General features: G+C 36.5%; 1 protein-coding gene across 2 annotated transcripts in view; it reads right to left on the bottom strand.

Annotated features, from left to right (window-relative positions):
• Positions 1-2,121: 2,121 nt before the first annotated feature.
• LOC127850207 (mesoderm induction early response protein 1-like) overlaps positions 2,122-20,641 on the bottom strand; it is a 33,451-nt gene continuing 14,931 nt past the window's right edge. The window contains exons 5-13 of one of the 2 annotated variants that reach the window (XM_052383069.1): positions 17,809-17,941; positions 14,553-14,629; positions 13,986-14,036; positions 13,212-13,338; positions 12,350-12,447; positions 8,278-8,359; positions 6,602-6,696; positions 5,801-5,928; positions 2,122-5,183 (exon numbers count right to left, since the gene is read on the bottom strand). In XM_052383069.1, coding sequence (XP_052239029.1) covers positions 4,616-5,183; positions 5,801-5,928; positions 6,602-6,696; positions 8,278-8,359; positions 12,350-12,447; positions 13,212-13,338; positions 13,986-14,036; positions 14,553-14,629; positions 17,809-17,941 — 1,359 coding nt within the window. In that variant the 3' untranslated portion in view covers positions 2,122-4,615. The remainder of the gene's footprint in view (positions 5,184-5,800; positions 5,929-6,601; positions 6,697-8,277; positions 8,360-12,349; positions 12,448-13,211; positions 13,339-13,985; positions 14,037-14,552; positions 14,630-17,808; positions 17,942-20,641) is intronic. The other variant, XM_052383070.1, reaches the window with a different exon arrangement.

Raw genomic sequence — 20,641 nt, 5'->3', positions numbered from 1 at the left:
CTTCGAAGGGGGGCATAAAAATTCCTTAAAGCAAGCGTCGTCCCTGATTGGCGTGTGTGGTATTCACTCATCAAATAATATCAAATAATGCGAGGCAATTACACATTATAGACATGAGTTCGGGGAAGTACATTTGACCTTCACAATTGACCCTGGCCTTTTCGGTAGCTCCATGCAGCGATTTCGCGAAACATCATATATATTATGTCAACATTTTGCCAGTATTTTAAAATTCTCCAAAACGTATTAAAGAAAAAAAAATGGACAAGTGATATCTGACACAAAAACTTCAACAATGGCCTTGCATGGTGACCTCCTTATGTGACACAAAGACTCACGTGTTAAAAATATTTTCAGAACTTGAACATGCATTGGACCGGTCAATGGCTCTGTTCAAACCTCAAACTATCAGCTTCAAATTGTCAAACGACCCGCCCTATCGGACAAGCCAACATATGCAGCGTTTTATTCTAATATTCTTCAAGGCCCGAAACTGTTAGAGCTGGCTAATTCACCCGAACGATACAAATATTGGCCAATTTTGTGCCAAATGCACATTGGAATCTGCTTACGCCAGGGAACGAGTGTAATGTGATTGAATCTTGGTGTTAATGAGTTTTCACTTTATATTTACGTCACCGTCTTGTGATTTACATATCTCGGAGTTGTATCGTGATAAAAATAATTGATTTTCGTTTTGACAGAACTGGGCGCAATGCATGTGCGTAGCGACGCCAAAATAAGTCCGCACAGGTTAATCAGGGACGACACTTTCCGCTGGTATGGTATTTTTCGTTTACAGCTATCTTCTTAGCGAGAATTCAGTTTAGACGGTAAGTCTCGTCCCTAATTAGCCTATGTGGACTGCACATGCTTATCTGAGACGACACTTTACGCACATGCCTTAAACCCCGTTTACCCAGAGCGAGGCTAATTTTGTTGCCTTAAGTTGGATTGTGCCAGTTACAGGACACCTGTCATTCATTAGGTAACACGGAGTCTTTAAATTCCTCCTGAAAAGTACATGTACTTACTAAATAGCTTGTAGAACGTTTCGATTTAAACAAAGATGCGTGTGGCATGGGATCGAATCTTACCATGCGGGTTTAAACCACCCATGTTAGCTAGCTGTTCTGTAATTACGTTTTACTGCCCGTACGTTGGAAGTAATCCAAGTCTCTTAAAGATTGGACCCGAAATGTGAAGTCTATGGTGCTAACAAAAGCAGTAGAAGGAAAAATGCCCCGCCCACTGGCGGCCATGTTTTTCAACAGACCGAAACCATTTTCAAACTAATCCAAGATTTCATTGGGACGCATGTTCTGACCCTGTTTCAGGAAGATTGGGCACACAATGTGGCTTCAAAAGTGTTAACAAGGTTTTACTAAAACCATTTAAGAAAAACTGCCACGTCCACTTTCAGCCATGTTTTTCAACAAACTGGAACCATTTTCGAACTCATCCAAAGTATCATTGGGACATATGTTCTGACCAAGTTTCATGAAGATTGGACAATTAATGTGGCCTCTATAGAGTGTTAACAAGTAAAATGTTCACAAGGCATGACAAACAAAAAGCGATCACAAAAGCTCACCGTGAGCACCTCATGTTCAAATGAGCTAATTAAAGCGGAAATAGTCGTCCCTGATTAGCTTGTGCGGACTGTACATTCCAATCTGTGACGAAAGTTTGCGCACATGCATTCAACCCCGATTAACGAAAGCCATATAAGGAAATCTGCCACCCGCCTTGGCAGCCATGTTTTTCAAACACCTGGAACCATTTTCGAACTCGTCCAAAGTATCATTGAGACACATGTTCTGACCAAGTTTCATGAAGATGGACAACACATGGGACCTCTTGAGTGTTAACAAGTTAAATGTTCACAACGCATGATGGACAAAAGGCGATCACAAAAGCTCACCATGAGCACCTTGTGCTTAAGTGAGCTAATTAAAGCGGAAATTGTTGTTCCTGATTAGCCTGTGCGGTCTTCACATGCTCATTTGGGACGACACTTTACACACAGGCATTCAATCCCATTTTCACAGAGCAAGTCACACTTGAATTTTGTAGACATTGCAAAGTATCGGGATATGTCAAGAAAAACAGAGACCTTGATAACATCATATTTCTGTATTATAATCTACAAAATCTGTAATATGTACACAATAAATAAATGAGATACGATCGACATCCGTACAAAACAACTGATGGAAAAGTAACAAAAACAAAACAATCATTGTACACTCTCATATCATTAGTCTTATAAAATCCACAAACTCATTCATGTTAACAATGTTATATTGCATATTATGTGTAATCATTAACTACAACTTCCACTAAGCACCTTTAGAAAACTGCTTTCATAGTTATTGTGAAAAGATTAAAAAGTATGAATAAACAATTATTAACAGCTTGCATAGAACTGCAAGCAAAATAGTATTCCAACACTTACCAATCTTTACATCTCAAACCCATTGTTCTATAAATCATTAGTAGCATCTAAAAAGTTGTCAGACCTACATTTACATGTATTCTCAAGATATTCCAAAATTGAAAATAGCCTTACATTTCACTTCTTTGAACCCTTATGCTTCAAAATTGTCAATGAGAAATAGTAATCTTATTTTTCTTAAACTGTCAACATATATAAGAAAATCTCACTCTAATAAATTTTGAATTTGCAAGATTTTGTTTTTTAATGTCAGTAAGAATTTGACTATTTGTAAATTCCATATACGACCCGATTTAAACAAAAACAATAGTTACATTATATATTTATTTTTAATTTTGTTACTATGGTATTTGTTATTAAGAGAAGATACAGATTTTGTCCCCGGCCATAAGAAAAACTAATATCTAGTTCTTTGTCCTTAAAGCCATACACATTGAAATGAAAGTAAATTTACGTATAAATAAGAAACATATTTTATCTATGCCAATTAGAATCAGGGGTTTTTCTGCCTATTTTGGGAAAGAGTCTGACCAAATTGGGAATTTTTTATCGACAAAATTGGCCATTTTGGGAATTTTTGCTTCGAAGAAACTGCTCATTGGGAAAAAATTGTGAATTTATCAGGCTTAAATAATTCAGTGGTTTAACAAATAAATTTGTTTTTATTTGTTATTTTGTCTTCTTTATATAAACAGATGCAATATTTGGCATATTCAATGTTTATTCAAGTACTGTAGTTTTGTTTTTCAGTTACACTCCGAGATAAACACTGTACAGTCAAAACCTTATGGTGGTTACAAGGTAGAAATCCGTCTTTTTTGCGCTTTACAACTTAAAAAATAATCTTGTTTGTTGAAATTGACGTATACGTCTAGAAATCCTAACATCGGTTTAAAAAGCGGTACCGTTTGAAAAAAAAAATTACTTGCTAACTAGGCTATAGATTTAATTTTATCTGTGCCAATTAGAATATATCTGGTGGTTACAAGGTAGAAATCCGTCTTTTTTGCGCTTTAAAACTTAAACATAATCACGTTTGTCGAAATGGACGTATACGTATAGAAATTCTACTTTTGGTTTTAAAACTAAAAAAAAATTACTTGCTTACTAGGCTATAGATTTAATGACAATTTGTACACTTTCAAATTGCATCTTTATGTATTGATTAACATGTATTTTATTTCAAGGTGTGTGGCTTTAAATTAATATAAAACATTTGCAACTGAAAACATGTATAACATGTAAGCTGCGATTGTTTTCATTTCCAACATTTCAGAGCTGGACTTTTTAAAACTGGGCCAGACATGCAGAATTGCAAAGCATCGTGTATTAAAGTAACAGCAAAGTGTTGTGTCACTCACAAAAAAACTGAATTATGAATTAAACAAACTACTTTTACTAGGAAACTGCCATTTTTCATCTTATTTAATTTAAGCTAAATAATACTGCTGTATTGGAAAACCAGGCAAAATGCAAGTGCGAAAAGTATCTCCAATGATTAGCGCATGCAGTCTGCACAGGCTAATGAGGGAAGACACTTTCCAGTTTTACTGAATTTTTAGTTTAAAGACAGTCTCTTGTGAGCGAAAATATATTCTAGACGGAAAGAGTTGTCACATATTAGCCTTATTGTATTGCACAGGCTAGTCTGGGACGACACTTTACACTGCACAGGCTAGTCTGGGACGACACTTTACACACAAGCATTAAGTCTGGTATATCCAGAGAAAGGCTCATACATACTCTTTACAGCGAACAATGCCAGATCTTTTTACTAAAACGACGTAACAAATCTAAATAGTACTAGATTTTCTTTTTTGCTATTATCACTATAAAAATATCAAGGCAACATGAAAATGAACACAATTGAGAACAGACTATTAGTATAAATTTTAACAAAACATTCCATCACTCTCACATACATGTATGTGTCATTTTCATTTAACCCTTAACAAAGGTTAAAGCTTAAATTTACTTCCTTATACCAACTTCCGTACAAACAAGAAAAAGCATTATGACTGAAGGTCTTTCAATAACCTCATTTGACAGCTTAAAATTATAATTCTGAAATATTGCACAAGAACTTAATACAAAATATTTTGATATCCAATGAAAAGCACAAATTCCTGAATAAATTGATTGGACAAGGTTGGAATGTCACTGGGAAACTTCTGCACTCCTTGTTTGAGCAAGATCACCACCAGTTAGCCCCACACTAGATATAGGAAGGACCCCAGGGTCCACATGTTTAGACTGTTGACTTTCAACAGAGAGAATTTTAATAGGGTCTATAAGCTTTAAATGTGCTTCAGTGGAATTAGTCTTTAAACTGAGATCAGTTTTATCTAGCTCACAAACACTATGCTCTGCAACAGAATGATCAAGTCTTGATTTCTTTAAAGGTGGAATATAACTATTCTCTGGAAGTCCATTGTTGGCACCTATGTTCTCAACCTCAGCAGCCTTGTGTATAGGTGTCTCAGGCATGATACAAGGTATGGTGGTGGTGGCAGTGTTAAAGTCAACTCCGGGGTGAATGGGTTGGAATGCAGACCCCTTCTCGGAGTCGCCCCGTGCCCCTGGGTCCGGATGTGCAGGGGGCTTGAGGTGGTTACGTTTGGGGTCCCCGTAAAGCAGGGAATGGACGGGGCTGGCTGACCGGTCCCTGTTGGGTAACGATGGCGCCGAGGATTCCTGCTCATCTAGGAAACGCTCCATGTAATCCCTGCAATATAGGTACCAATATCAGCAAGATGTTCATAGTGCAGTTTTATCTCAGACTTACATACACAAGTTCTAATAATTTCATAAAAAATTAAAAACTCAGGAATTTACATGTCCACAAAATTGTCATTTTAAAATAAACCAAAAGATTTCATGCCGACAAATATTCAATGATTTTGCAGTATAAACAAATGGTCAGGTGTTTGTAAAATAGGGAAAATGTGCATGGCATTGTTTTACACAAAAAGTAAGAAGTATGATCAGGTGTTAACAAAGAAAGGCAAAAACTAATTATTTCATTTTTCTTAACTTTTAAAATATTTTTTTCACAGAGCTTGAAATTATACTTTTCAAATGGGAAAATTGGTAATGTAAATCTTATTCGGGACTTATTTCTGTTCAGTACCATCATTTCAATGATAATAGCAAATTTATTGTTTATGCTGAATGTTTTTGTCATTTGTATGAATAAACATATATACTTAACTATGTTATGTGTGAACAGCTAAAATTGATCAGAAGAGGTCATAATCAACAATGCTGATGTGACAGATTTACTTCACATCATGCTCAAGGGAGTAAATTTTAACATAAATCATTGGAATTATTTTTACTTACGTTACTCCAGGATGCAATGTGTATCGTCGTTTCTCCAGCCGTGTCTTGTTTGCAAATATATCATGTCTCTCAGTTTTCTTCCAGAGGTAATAAAACTGAACCAACTCTCCAACAGAGCGAGTTTTCACCTGCATTAAAAAAACAAGCCTCTTTCTAGAAAAACTTGTTTTCATGCATGTGCGTCAAGAATCCTCATAGATGAGCTTGCACAGGCTAATCAGGGACAACACTTTCAACCTAAACTGGATTTTGGTTATGAGACTTCCTTCAAACTTAAAATTCCACAAAAGCAGAAAATGTCGCCCTGATTAGCATGTGCCGACTGCACAGGCTAATCTGTGATGACACTTGACTAGCATGTAATATACGCAATTTAGCCATAAGAAGGCAATTTTTTTCTGGACTTGTATATAAGAAATATGAACTTTCATCAAGTATGTTCTAAGCTCAAATCAGTGTTCAAACACGTTGGTTTTGTTTAAGTTAATTTTCTACTTAAACAAAATCCAGACAAAAACGCATCAACTACTGGTGGTAATATTCTCAATAACAAGTCACAAATGCATAGTTCTTATCCAAAACTGAACAAAACAAACGGTAATCAAATTACCTCTGTATATTACTTGAACATGCAAGCAATAGCTGTAGATCCTCATAAACGTTTCTTATTCCTTTTTAAACTTATGTTCAAACTATCAGATGCTATGACAAAAGGAGCGGAACTAAACATTATAATTTGCAGAGGGCAATCAAAGGTCACTACTTGTTTAATATAAACAATAGTCTACACTTTATCCTTACTTTATTTTGATGTATCATGTAGAAGTCCTTCCCATAGAAGCGGAGACCGGTCTCAAAATTGCTGCATTCCTCCTCAGACCACAGACTCATTGGATCTGAAACACACAAATGTCATGTAACATACAAACACACAAATGTCATGTAACATACAAACACACAAATGTCATGTAACATACAAACACACAAATGTCATGTAACATACAAACACACAAATGTCATGTAACATACAAACACACAAATGTCATGTAACATACAAACACACAATGTCATGTAACATACAAACACACAATGTCATGTAACATACAAACACACAAATGTCATGTAACATACAAACACACAAATGCCATGTAACATACAAACACACAAATGTCATGTAACATACAAACACACAAATGTCATGTAACATACAAACACACAAATGTCATGTAACATACAAACACACAAATGTCATGTAACATACAAACACACAAATGTCATGTAACATACAAACACACAAATGTCATGTTACATACAAACACACAAATGTCATGTTCTTGCTCTGGGAAACGGGGTTAAATGCAGGTGCGTAAAGTGTCATCCTGGATTAGTCCGCACAGGCTGACACTTTCCATGTTTACATTTTTTTTTGTTTAAAAGAAGTCTCTTCTAGGAAAAAATCCAGTTTGGGCGGAAAGTGTCATCCCTGATTAGCCTGTGCACACTGTACAGGCTTAACTGGGACCAAACTTTTACGTACATGCATTAAACACATTATTTCCACAGCAGGGCTCTTAAAAAAATCAACTAAGAATGTAAATGCTTATACTGCTTTAGAAGTGTTGTAGAATAACAAAACCTGAATATACATAGAAAACAAGGGACAAAATTGTCACAAAACCAGGTTTTCATTGTGAAAAAAAAATCTGATAAAGGGAGAAAACTCAAACTGAACTTTTGAAATGACCAAAAAAAATTAACCCCCTTTGTAAGTTTTTTTTTTTTTTAAATCTATTTTTAGTCGTGGCGACCTTGACATTGGAGATATTGACGTGATTCTTTCGTGGGACACACCGTCCCATGATGGTGAACAAATGTGCCAAATGATTTTAAAATCTCACAATGAATGACATAGTTATGGCCAGGACAAGCTCATTTATGGCCATTTTTGACCTTTGAACTCAAAGTGTGACCTTGACCTTGGAGATATCGACGTAATTATTTCGCGCGACACACCGTCCAATGATGGTGAACAAATGTGCCACATGATTTTAAAATCTGACGATGAACGACATAGTTATGGCTCGGACAAGCTCATTTATGGCCATTTTTGACCTTTGAACTCAAAGTGTGACCTTGACCTTGGAGATATCGACGTAATTATTTCGCGCGACACACCGTCCAATGATGGTGAACAAATGTGCCAAATGATTTTAAAATCTGACAATGAACGACATAGTTATGGCCCGGACAAGCTTATTCCGCCAGCCCGCCAGCCAGCCAGCCAGCCCGCCCGCATTCGCCAATCTAATAACCAGTTTTTTCCTTCGGAAAACCTGGTTAATAACCATGCTTAATAACTGCAATTTTTTGTTATTTATTTCAAATTGTCCCTAAATATTGTTTTTGTTTACAACTAATAAAGCTCCACGACTTATTCGTCCATTTCAAGACTCTTCTTATAATGATAGCACACGTACCTGTGGCAGGAATTGCTTGCATTTTCCTCCGTCTAAGTGCCTCTTCTTTGTTGTGACCACATTGGAGTAACAGGTACAAAGCCTGCAAACACAACAAAGCAAGTTCATATAGTTTTGTGAATGTTTACCCCATAATAAACATAAACAAATTCAAAGATTAGTGTAAACTATCCTGTACCGTAAGCACATAAGTAATAAACAAACACTGCACTATAAATAAACATCAATTAACGTCTCCAACTCCCTGAAAAAACATGCCTTTTAAGTTGCAGAAACCTAGAATATATATGTTTTTAACAGATTTTACCCAAGAATTGTTTTCCCAATAAACTTCAAGATCATGTTATAACATATCATTAATAATTTTAATATATTAACCATCGTCAGATTGTAATAGGTTTAACCAATATTTTAATACATAAATAATCAGTTTATTTAGAAGGGTTTTACACCCAGGTTCCCCCTAAATGATTATCATATTGTGTTTGAGATCGGACACCCAGCACCTTTTTACAATAAGGTAGGTGTATTCTTTCAATTTGGATGCTATTGTTCAATCCGCAAACTTAACAGCCATAACTTCAAATTGGTTCTTTAAGCTTATCGAATAATTTGAGATTATGGCCTAGATATTTGTAAATTTTACCAAATTTGATATAAACTTAAAAAGTGCTTTTAGGGCCTGCTCTGAAAGCGCATCATATGTAGAGCTGCAACGATTCACCAACAGCTCGATTCGATTCGATATCAGACACTCAGATACCTATTTTTTATTAGATTCATCTTCAAACCTAGTTTTATCATATATTCACTCTTCTGCCTCAAAATAAACATTTCTGTTCAAAAGTGTCGCATACCTAGATATCTTGGGCATTTGTCAAATTGACATGACGCCTTATCTATAATCGCTCCGCCCACTAGAATTGATCCACCAATCAGCGATCGATTAATCGGGCGCACTCGTTAGCAACGACCTGTCCGCCATTTTCTAGACAAGCTACATGTTTTGGTTCACTTTTATTCCGAGTTTCTTTTGTTTTCCTTTTTAAAAAAATGATTAAAAAATGGTTAAACGGTGTCAATGGGGATTATGTAACTCAGACAATCGATATCATGACAGATTAGTTGGTGACATTGAATTTATTTCGTTTCCAAACCCAAAAAAAGATCTTGAGAAGTGTAAGAGATGGATAAAGGCATGCGGTTGTCCCCACGAACAACTGAACATCAAAAACCGCATGCAAAAACGGTTAGAAAGGGTTAATGCAACTCTGACATTTGGTATCCAGAAAGATAAGTTAGATGAATTAAATTTATACCATTTCCAACGCGGCAATGCGGTCTTGACAAGAGCGAGTGGAAGCTTCAAGAATTACCGAGATCCCCTTTATAGAACATAAACTTATTTCACAAACTTGAAATGTCATATAAGCAATAACTAAGCATTATTAAGTATGTATTATGTCACGTGTGCATGTAAAATAATTGAGAATTTTGGTGCCCAATTCGTGTAACTTTACGAAATCCCCGTTAAAATCACATTTCTGTGTGTGTCAGAAACAAGTGAAAACCATTTTGTTATTATTTTTATAAAGACGTATCGATAAATGCTATTGTAAAAGAGTTATTATTACTGATATTAGTTAACCAATTAATGCGGTAACTTCGGGGAAGTCAGTACCTGCGCGAGCGTCTGATATTGGTAGCCTTATTAATTTATAATAGCCTGACCGTATTCCATTTGTACAACGCTAATTTATATCAGACAATGTCCAAACTTACTGTGTTTTTTTTGCGCTTTAAATTATAGTGATTGATAAATGTCCCATAAGCAATGTTTAATATGATTAATATCGCTTTTATATGCAATAACATGTGGGATTGAGGTACCCACCCGGCGTCAGAAAGCGCGTAAAACTTCACCGAATTCCCAACTATAAAGCGCTATTTCGTGTCAAATACACGGGAAGGGGGGAATGTTTCTGTAATAATTTTGTTAATCACACGCGTAAATACCGGTGAAGTGTTAATTTATTGCAAATACCACCATTACACGTAATAACGGGTTCGATTTCGGTAAGCGCGAAAGCGTTTGAGAGCGTGTTTAATGTACCGATTTACCCGTTATAAATAGCTGATGTTCTCTTTAATCGTATATTTTTTTGCATTTGCAAAATAACTAAATGGCATCAACCCCTTTACAAGTGTAATATGGTGTTAAACAAGTCCATAAAATCATCCGGAATATCGCGTAAATCTATATGCAGTCTATAGGCAAAGAAGCCATTTTGGTGTTAGCTTGTCTAGGTTTTCTTCCCGCTGAGCCACGTGATTAAGTGGGCGGAGCGATCACTGATAAGGCGTCATGTCAATTGTGTGTTTGTTTGATATAGTTTGGTTGGTTCAATAGTGTTTTAAAAACTGTTGAAAGTGTGTTAAATTAACATTTGTAAGAAATATTTTGCAAGATATTGCCAATTGTCTTTCAAACTATGTCAATATTTCAATAAAAAAAGAATAGCAAATAAGAACTCAATTTTAATATAAAAACGTATGACTAGAAGATTGTGTTGAATACACAATAATATAAAATTAAATAAATAATCATAAGAACATCTGGAATCAGTGGAGTGATAGTACTATCACTATTATACTTATATCCAAAACCGATACAAGCATGTCTACCATTTAGCCATGACAGCTTCACCCGTTACCTATAGGACAAAGCACATTCTCTACTAAACTTAACAAATTCCCAACAGAAACAGAACTACTTTTCTGGCTGGCGACTTGAGTAGTTGCACTTGTGATACCTCTTAGTCTTGCTAAATCAACGTTATGTTTGCATATGTGAAGCACAGTTTACACTTTGCTTTATCGGGAGGGCTACCATCCCGAAACCCAAAATACTGCCACACTTTTGATTTAAGCTCCTTAGGCGCATCCGATAATTTCAATTTGTCGGCCACAACTTGTTCAGCCATTTTGATGCTTTTTTCGAAAGTAGACCGTAACGCGCTTATTGATTGGATGACTAAAGTAATAAGCAGCCAATCGCACGTGTCGTAATTACAGGTAAAGATAAAACCTACACCTTCCCGTATCAAATAGTCAGAATACAGCGAGCTTTACGTATCTATGTATATATATGTCTATATGTTAAAGAATCGAATCGAATTTGGTAGTTTGGTACCGTAATCGAATCGACGCATTTCGAACCGATTTTCGATGCATCGGATCGAATCGTTGCAGCTCTAATCATATGTTGCTGAAAAGAATCACATGGAAGTATTGAAGCTTTGAAACAAGCAGTATTGATGTTAGACAAAACACATCCTTTTGGATTAACAAAGAATAAGTATTGTCAGCATTTTTGAAAAAAAGTTAAAGGTCAGGTTTTATGTCTGCTTTGATGGCGTGTGCCAACTTTCACATGTTTCCACTAATTACTGGGACAAAAGTCATCTGTTAACACTCGGCGCAGTGTGCAGCCAAGGCACATTGGCTTATTAGCCTTACAGGTACCCATTTATACACCTCGGTGGAGAGGAGCAAGCGTGGGATTAATTTTTTGCTTAGAAAATCCAGTGCCCTGAGAGGGATTCAATCCAGGGACATTCCGCTCCTAGATCCAAGCGTCCTACCACTAGACCACTGTCCCTGCTATATATTATACAAATATTAGACAAAATGTGTCGTTTTGGGCTTACTTGTAAACATGGAAGGAAGGACAGACCGGCCAGTCGCTATATACTGGGCTGAATCTGTAGACGATGGGGGTATAAAAACACAAGATGGCCTCCATCTATATGGACTCATTTCTAGAACATACTCTGTACAGTCAAACAACACAAGAGTTAGCTTAAAGGGGGTGAAACTATTCCCAAGGCCATTGACCAAACTCAAAATCCTTCCTAGGTGCCAAACTTCCGAATAGTTTTCCAATCAGTTTGTGAGATATTGAAATACTCCAGACTTTCAAGGTTGCTATCAAGAACCATTTGCTTATAAGCACACATTTTTATCATCCATTTATTAAAGTACTGCTTTGCAATACGCATGTTCTGCCTACCTGTTCATCGTCCCGTACATGGGCCCCTGTAGGCACTGCATGGACCCCTATGGCTGTCTGCAGGCACTGAAGGTGAATCTCTTCCAAATATTTTTCCACTGTAACAGAAACTGTATGTGTACATTGCAGACAACAACATTAATAAACATGTCACTTGAGATAAATATAAGAACTCTTCACATTCATAAATATTAAACATATGCCTCCTATATGTGGCAAGTTGAGCAACTGGATTGCTAAAAAAAGTCATGTTATTTAAAAATGTTCACAGTCCTTACATGGCAGATGTAAAGTTACTCTTAAAAGCTAGTAATTAAAATATAAATAGTTACTAAAACAAATAATAAAAGAAGTGACAGCCCATGGAAAACTCAATGTTCAACATAGAACTTGTATCAAATTTTATTTCATAATAATTTCAAAATAACTGTTGTTTAATCATAGTGAACAGTCGAAATTTTCCCTGGCCCGCCAAAACATGACAAAATCCTCATAAGCCGGGACTGTCAATAGTTAAAACTGAGCAAAAGTCTGCAAAAGCTTATCAGGGAGGACACTTTCAGCTTTTGTGGAATTTCTGTTAAGAGGAAGTCTCCTTCAACAAAAATCCATGTTGAGCCAGAAAGTAAGGCTCTTCTTGGAAAAAAATACAGTTTAGACAGAAAGTGTATTCCCTTATAAGGCTAAACTGAGATGACACTTAAAGCACACGCATTAAGCCCAGTTTTACAAGAACGCGGCTCAAGAATGACAGCTGGTCTTACCTTCACTGTCAATCATTCTGCTGGGATCCCATAGTACAGCTGGTCTTACCTTCACTGTCAATCATTCTGCTGGGATCCCATAGTACAGCTGGTCTTACCTTCACTGTCAATCATTCTGCTGGGGTCCCATAGCAGCCTGTCCTCGTTCTCATAAGCTGGAGCATCCCCGTACACGCACAGACCCTCTGGTACACTGGCCTGGTAGGCCGACCCCACTGAGATCGTCTACAAGAAACAAGTACCTGTTTGTAACATGGCATAAATGTTGATCAACCTTTTACCCATTTTGACCCATTTTCAGTGCCTTAAAAAATCATATAATATTAAAGACATTTCTTAATATATTTAAATGTTTAATGCTTCCAGTCCAACCCTATGACATTGATGAGCACCAAACAGCTTTAAACCTGAACCTGAACAGCCTGGTTTTATGCTTGTTGCACATAGCCATTATAACATTTCTTCTGGTTGGGAAAGTGTAGTGCGTTTGTGTTACGTACTATAACCAATTTAAAATTTTGCACATACCCACTATATAATATTTGTGTCATTCTCGTCGTCATATTCTAAGTTGCTTTTTTATAAGACAAATATGAAGTACAGTGCTAGTACACAAATATGAAGTACAGTGCTAGTACTGTACTTATACATACAAAGACTCTTTAAAGAAATGGAGAAGTGGTCAAAATATGCAACATCATGTAAACCCTGCTGATGTTAAACCGTGTAACAGAAGTGTTCACATTCTCCTTCATAAAAATTAAGAGATTGACATAGCATGCACAAATTCATAGATTGATTGCAGAAACCAATAAAAGTTTATAACCCTGATGAAAATCCGAGAATTTGAGAAAGACAGAATTACAATTTACCACTGTAGGGCTAGCTAGCTTGTATCTTGTACTGATTTCCATCACTGCAATCTGTTATAAAGGTGAGATTGTAACATTTCCTTGCTCACAAATAGCAACAACACTCTTGCTTACTTGACCTACCTTATTTGGATGACTGGAAGCCAGCATTCTTTTTTATAATAATAACATTTAAATAGCTCAAATGGAGCTCGATCATTCAAAGTAGAGATCTCAAAGATCTTAGATTAAAATGACATAACTAAACATACAAGACTTTCCTTGGAAAACAAGGCTAATGCATGTGCGAAGTGTCATACAAATATAAGCCTGTGCTGGCTCATCAGAAATGACACGTAACGCACTTTTCTTAAACTATCTTTGTGAAACCGCCTTAACGCCCTCATTTTGTAAATAAAAAATAGTGGCAAATGTGTGCAAAAACGAGTCACAAAATTTATTAAAATTTAGAAAATTTGAGTCATGAACATCCTTAATTTCCAAAAATTGAAGTCTCAAATTTGTGAAAAACGGCCACTCTCTAAGGAAAAATACCCTGCATGCATTAAGCCAGCACTAGGCTTGTACCTTTTTCCATTCTTCCTCAGGTCTATAGTCCAGGTCCTCCTCTGAATCACTGTCTTCACTGCCAGGCTGACTGTGGGCTGCAGAGAGAAACACGGTGAACAATATCAAATACTAGAACTTACAAAATAAAGAATGTGTTAAACAAGTGCTGTCAGAGGACAGCCCGCTCGACTATTCGAGTGCTTGACAGTATAACGTAAGCAATCATGGGGAAATTGTTCATATTCAATAATTTTTTTGACCATCTTTAAGGCCACGACTTTTATATTTCTTGGTTTACAAAACCGCCGACCCTAATTTTTGGAAAATGGGAAAAAAAAAAACAACGGAAAATCGCCTTTTTTTTTAATATTTTATTCCCGACCGCACTGCAAAACGAGCGAAACGAGAAAAAAATCGATCTGGTTTGAGTACGGTTGCGAATAAAATCAAGTACGTACAATCACCGATTGGTTCACATATATTGCAGAGATCGGGATATTTTTCAATGTGACACATTATGTACCAGTCCTTTTATGGGCACTTCTCAAAATTTATTTCGGGTAAAAATTACAGACAATAAGAAAATCAGCGTCAGTAAAATGTCGACCCCATCAAAATTTATTTCCGAGTCTGTGACGCAACTATATTGTTTAACATGTTAATTATATTAAACAAACCCGATATTATAGTAGATAAAAAGTATTTGATAATTAGTATAAATAATCCAATAAAACACTGCCATTATTTACGATATATGTGTTTAGGAATTTTGTAAACACGTCTGCCATAGTTTATAGGAACTGTACAGAAAGTTTGGAAATCGGAACAAATCGGTATATCTCGGAAAATCATTGATAAATGTATTTATCGTTTCAATGCTTAGGGCCGAGTAATTTCGGCAAATCGGAACTCAACTTGCGTAAAACACTTGCTCAATTAACAGTTAAACTCCGCCTCCGTTCTCTGCAAAAGATTCGAAGGCGGAGCTATGCACGTGCTTTTATTAAATTGGAGGATTGCAATTGAGAAACAAACACACGATTGGTTTCGCATGTTGATTGCTAGACAAAGGAAGCCAATTTTTTCGGCGCGAAATTTGTCGCTTTATTGCTTCCGACAGAAAGCGGCTTTCCTTTGATGACGTCAAACTGTCAATTCACACAGGCTGCACATTTTCGGAAGACTTTAACTGACTCCTTGTTTACAATTCCAGTAAACAAAAACACTTGCTAACATTAAACTTTGGATTAAATTATCAAAATAAAGCAAAAGCGAAGTTGACAAATATGATTAAATTAATTCGCGTCAGTTCAAATAAGACGTTTTGCTTTGTAAATCAACGAGTTTTCATGACAACAACAACTTTGACAAACATTACCGCGACGACGCATGGATCGATCTACCTCGATTTTTTTTCATGCACGATCTCATAAGTCGAGTAAGAGCAAACACATACCAGGTAATTTGTGTATGAGTAGTTTATCTTATATAAGATTTATGCAACGGGCATCGCATTGCGTAATGGTGCGCATCGAATTATGGAAATGAAGCGCAGTTTTTCGTTTTAATGGGAGAAGAACGCATGTCATGTAATGGAGTGTTTAAAATTGCCTGATGTTACAAAAGGTGCTTTTAGGACTCATTTCATTTGAAGATATAGATGTGTTTTATTGCATAATTTGATTTTTTGTCTCTTTGTTAAGGTTATAAAAGATATGTTGTCTTTGTTCTGATGTTATTAGTATTAACTTTTTTTTCCAATGATGTTTTTTTTGTTTTTTTTTCGACCGCCCGATGGACCATTTTCAAAATAATTTTTGTAAACCAATAAAAAAAAAAGTCGTGGCCTAAAAAATAAAAAAAGGAAAAAAAAATTTTTTGTGGAGGGGGGTATGGTGGTTGAGAGGGGGGTATAATGTGGGGTATGGTCATTTATAAGACGATCTTAAAAAAAAAAAAAGGAAAAAAAAAAAAATTTGGGGGGGGGGGTGAGAGGGGGGTATAATGTGGGGTGTGGTAATTTATAAGATGATCTTTCAAAAATAAAAAAAGGAAATATTTTTTTTTTTTTTGGGGGGGGGGGGGGCAGGGGCAAAATGGGGGGGGGGGGGGGGGCAGGGGCAAAATGTTCAATTATCTAAGTATAAAAGGGGCCATAATTCTGTCAAAATGCTTGATACAGTTGTCTGCTCTTGTTTATAGGTTGGGGTCATGTTGGTAAACAAGTATGCAAAATAAGAAAGCAATATGTCAAAGGATTTAGGAAATATTTGGGGTAGTACGCAAACTATAACATAGATATATCAATAATATGCATATTTTAAGTATAAAAGGGGCAATAATTCTGTCAAAATACTTGATACAGTTGTCTGCTCTTATTTATAGGTTGGGGTCATGATGGCAAACAAGTATGCAAAATATGAAAGCAATACGTAAAGGGACATTGAAAATATTTTACTCAAACTTTAACATTTGCTGCATATTCTAAGTGGAAAAGGGGCCATAATCATGCAAAAATGCTTGATAGAGTTGTCTGCTCTTGTTTATAGGTTGGGGTCATGTTGGTAGACAAGTATGCAAAATATGAAAGCAATATGTCAAGGGACAATGAACATAATTGGGGTAGAACGAAAACTTTAACATTTGCACGCTAACGCAGACGCCGGGGTGAGTAGGATAGCTCCACTATATATATTTCATATATAATAGTTGAGCTAAAAACAAACATGACGTAAATGAACCTCAAGTTTAGGCAACATTAAAACTGAGATTCAATTTGACACAGACATGCTGATCCCAGAATAAAAGTATATAAACTACAATCATTTTAGGTCAGAATTTGACCCCCTTCATGCGGAAATGGGTCGTATGTGATATGCTGCCTGTCTAGCTCAAGACCAGACTGAGCAGTTTTGTAAGGACCACAAAACCTTGATAAACTTTAAAGCGCACAGCTTTGCTCTAGACCAGCTACGCTGACTGCATATATTTTCCCCAAATGTTATGGAAGGTTTCCCAAAAGAGATTTTTTTAGACCTCAACTTTTTGTTCATCAGCTATATAAGTTCAACTTTTGTAAATATAATACTGATAACACATGTATTCTCTTTTTTAACGCTTATTTAGCAAAACAACAACACTGTTTCCCAATTTTTGCCAAAACGCAGCGAATTTTCCCAATCCAAAGGAACCCAGCCCCATTCCCAAAATGGTTGAAAAACACACACTGGCATCTCAAGTATCATTGATGTCCAGTCTATGATCCAATACATACATCTGAGGAGCCTGGCAGTCTGTGAGGAGGTAACAGTCTCCAGTAGTTCATCCACATCTGCATTCTCCTCCTCGTTCTCATCTGACCCCGACAGCAGGTCACGTGCGATCTGTTCTTTATCCAATGTCAGGTCCTGGGAGAGATAAAGCAGGGCTAAAAATAAGCCATGTTCTGGAAACAAGAGGCCCATGAGGGCCTGAATCGCTCTACTGCTATAAACACTGTGCAAGTTTGGAAAGAATAAGATAGAAACTGTGTACTTAATCGCGCAAACAAGGAGAATTTTCTCAAATTCAAGGGGAGATTATTGTGTACTTATTTCTCCGATACTGCTCATATTCAATAGGATTCAAGTCCTCATTGATATAAAAATACTGTGCAAATTTGGAAATAATTGGATGAAAACTGTGGAATTAATTGCGTAAACAAGCGGGATTTCAAAATTTTCTCATATTCAAGGGGAAGTCATTCTGGACTTATTGCTTCGATATTGCTCTTTTTAAACAAGGGCTGTTTGTAAAACATGCATGCCCCCCATATGTGCTGTCAGTTGTAGTGGCAGCCATTGTGTGAATACGTTTTCTGTCACTGTGACCTTGACCTTTAACCTAGTGACCTGAAAATCAATAGTGGTCATCTGCCAGTCATGATCAATGTACCTATGAAGTTTCATGATCCTAGGCCTTATTATTCTTGAGTAATCATCAGGAAACCATTTTACTGTTTCGAGTCACTGTGAACTTGACCTTTGACCTAGTGACCTGAAAATCAATAGGGGTCATTTGCCAGTCATGATCAATGTACCTTTGAAGTTTCATGATCCTAGGCGTAAGAATTCTTGAGTTATCATCCGGAAACCATTTTACTATTTCGAGTCACTGTGACCTTGACCTTTGACCTAGTGAACTGAAAATCAATAGGGGTCATCTGCCAGTCATGATCAATGTACCTATGAAGTTTCATGATCCTAGGCCTTAGCGTTCTTGAGTTATCATCCGGAAACCATCTGGTGGCCGGCGGACGGATGGACCGACATGTGCAAAACAATATACCCCCTCTTCTTCGAATGGGGGCATAAAAAGGGTTTAAGTCCTCATTGATACAAAGACACTGTGCAAGTTTGCTAAGAATTGGATGAAAATTATGGACTTTATCACATAAAAAAAACTTTTTTTAATTTTTTTCTCAAATTCAAGGAGAGATAATTCTGGACTAATAACTCTGATATTTATTGCTCATTTTCAATAGGGTTAGACTCATCATTCAGATAAAGACTCTGTGCAAGTTGGGGTATAATTGGATGAAAACTGTGGACTTTATTGCAAGCCTTATTTCACAATTTTCTCAAATTCAAGGGGAGATAATTCTAGACTTTTACTCTGATGTAACCTATTTTCAATAGGGTTCAAGTCCTCATTAATATAAAGACACTGAACAAGTTTGAAAAGAATCTGATGAAAACTGTGGACTTTATCGCCTAAACAAGAAAAAGTCTCACACATGCACAGACGGACGACGGAAACCAAGCCATGATATATGCTCTTCAGGCCTTCGGCCAGTAGAGCTCATTATGGGCTGTATGCATGTGCATTAAGTGTCGTCCCAGAATAGCTAGTGAAGTTGGAACAGGCTTATCAAGGAAGACACATTCAGCTATAATGGCATTTTTCGTTTAAAGTCTCTTTGAAGTGAAATCCATATATAGCGAAAAATGTCTTAAAAGATTAGCCTGTGCGAGTTGCACAAGTTAATCTGGGACGACACTTAAAAGCACATGCATTAAGCCTGGTTTTCCCAGGACAAGGCTCAAATCATAATTATTGTTCCTATCATTGAATGATGTGATTAACACTGCATCAGTGACAACAAATCTCCAAAAGCTATCATAAGGAATGATGGATATTTACAGCCCTTCCGTTAGTGGATGTCCGGGCGTAAATTTAGCCGGAAAACGGCAGTCGTACGTCCATTATGCAAATGGTGGAAGTCCTTTAGATGTCCGATAATCCTCATGTACGCTATTTTCTAATACACAACACGTACAAATGTCAACAGTAAATCGGGTTATTCAGACCGTTAACTCCGCCTTTGAGCTGCTGTTATGAATAAAATTCTCAGCGAGTGGCCAATATTGATTTTTCCAGCTGTCAATTAAAAAAAATTCTTCTTGGTAAGCGCATCATCCAATCAGCGTTCAGGCAGCCGAATACACGCCGACCACACGTGAAGCTGTATTCAGCTGAATACACGCCGACCCAACGTGAAGCTGTATTCAGCCGAATACACGCCGACCCCACGTGAAGCTGTATTCAATAATATAAGCGACCTCTGTGCTACGAAGTTTTTATTCAGCAATCAAATATTTTTAGTCCACGCTTTCCCCGAGGAAGAATGACGTGATGTTGCACATGAAGTATAATTTTTGCATGATTATCATCTGTACACGCAATACACGAGAAATGTTTATTTGTTGGTAGAATTTTCTTAACTTTCCGTGAATAAAATCTGGAAATGATTTCAGATAACACGTTTAAATATACGCGTTTGAAAATACTAAAATTGAATCATGTATTTTGTTATATCAACAGCCATAACACATAATGCAATAAGTAGTTAACTAACGTGTTTTGAGTTTACCAAACTATGCATACATATTGGTCTACATGCATGAATGACCTGACAAGTTATATCGCAATTCAGAATGAAGTTTACTCGGTAACATTTAAAGAAAGACGCGTTTTTATACTCTGAAATTCGCTTTCACCTACGCAAACATTTCTGAAAGGAGGAACATGTAACATTTAAAAAATCAGTCGTTGATTTGTCATAATTA

The sequence above is a fragment of the Dreissena polymorpha genome, chromosome 11, assembly GCF_020536995.1.
Source record: "Dreissena polymorpha isolate Duluth1 chromosome 11, UMN_Dpol_1.0, whole genome shotgun sequence".
NCBI lineage: Eukaryota > Metazoa > Mollusca > Bivalvia > Myida > Dreissenidae > Dreissena > Dreissena polymorpha.
Note: the sequence above shows the minus strand (reverse complement) of the source record. Positions and strands in the feature narration are given on the sequence as shown.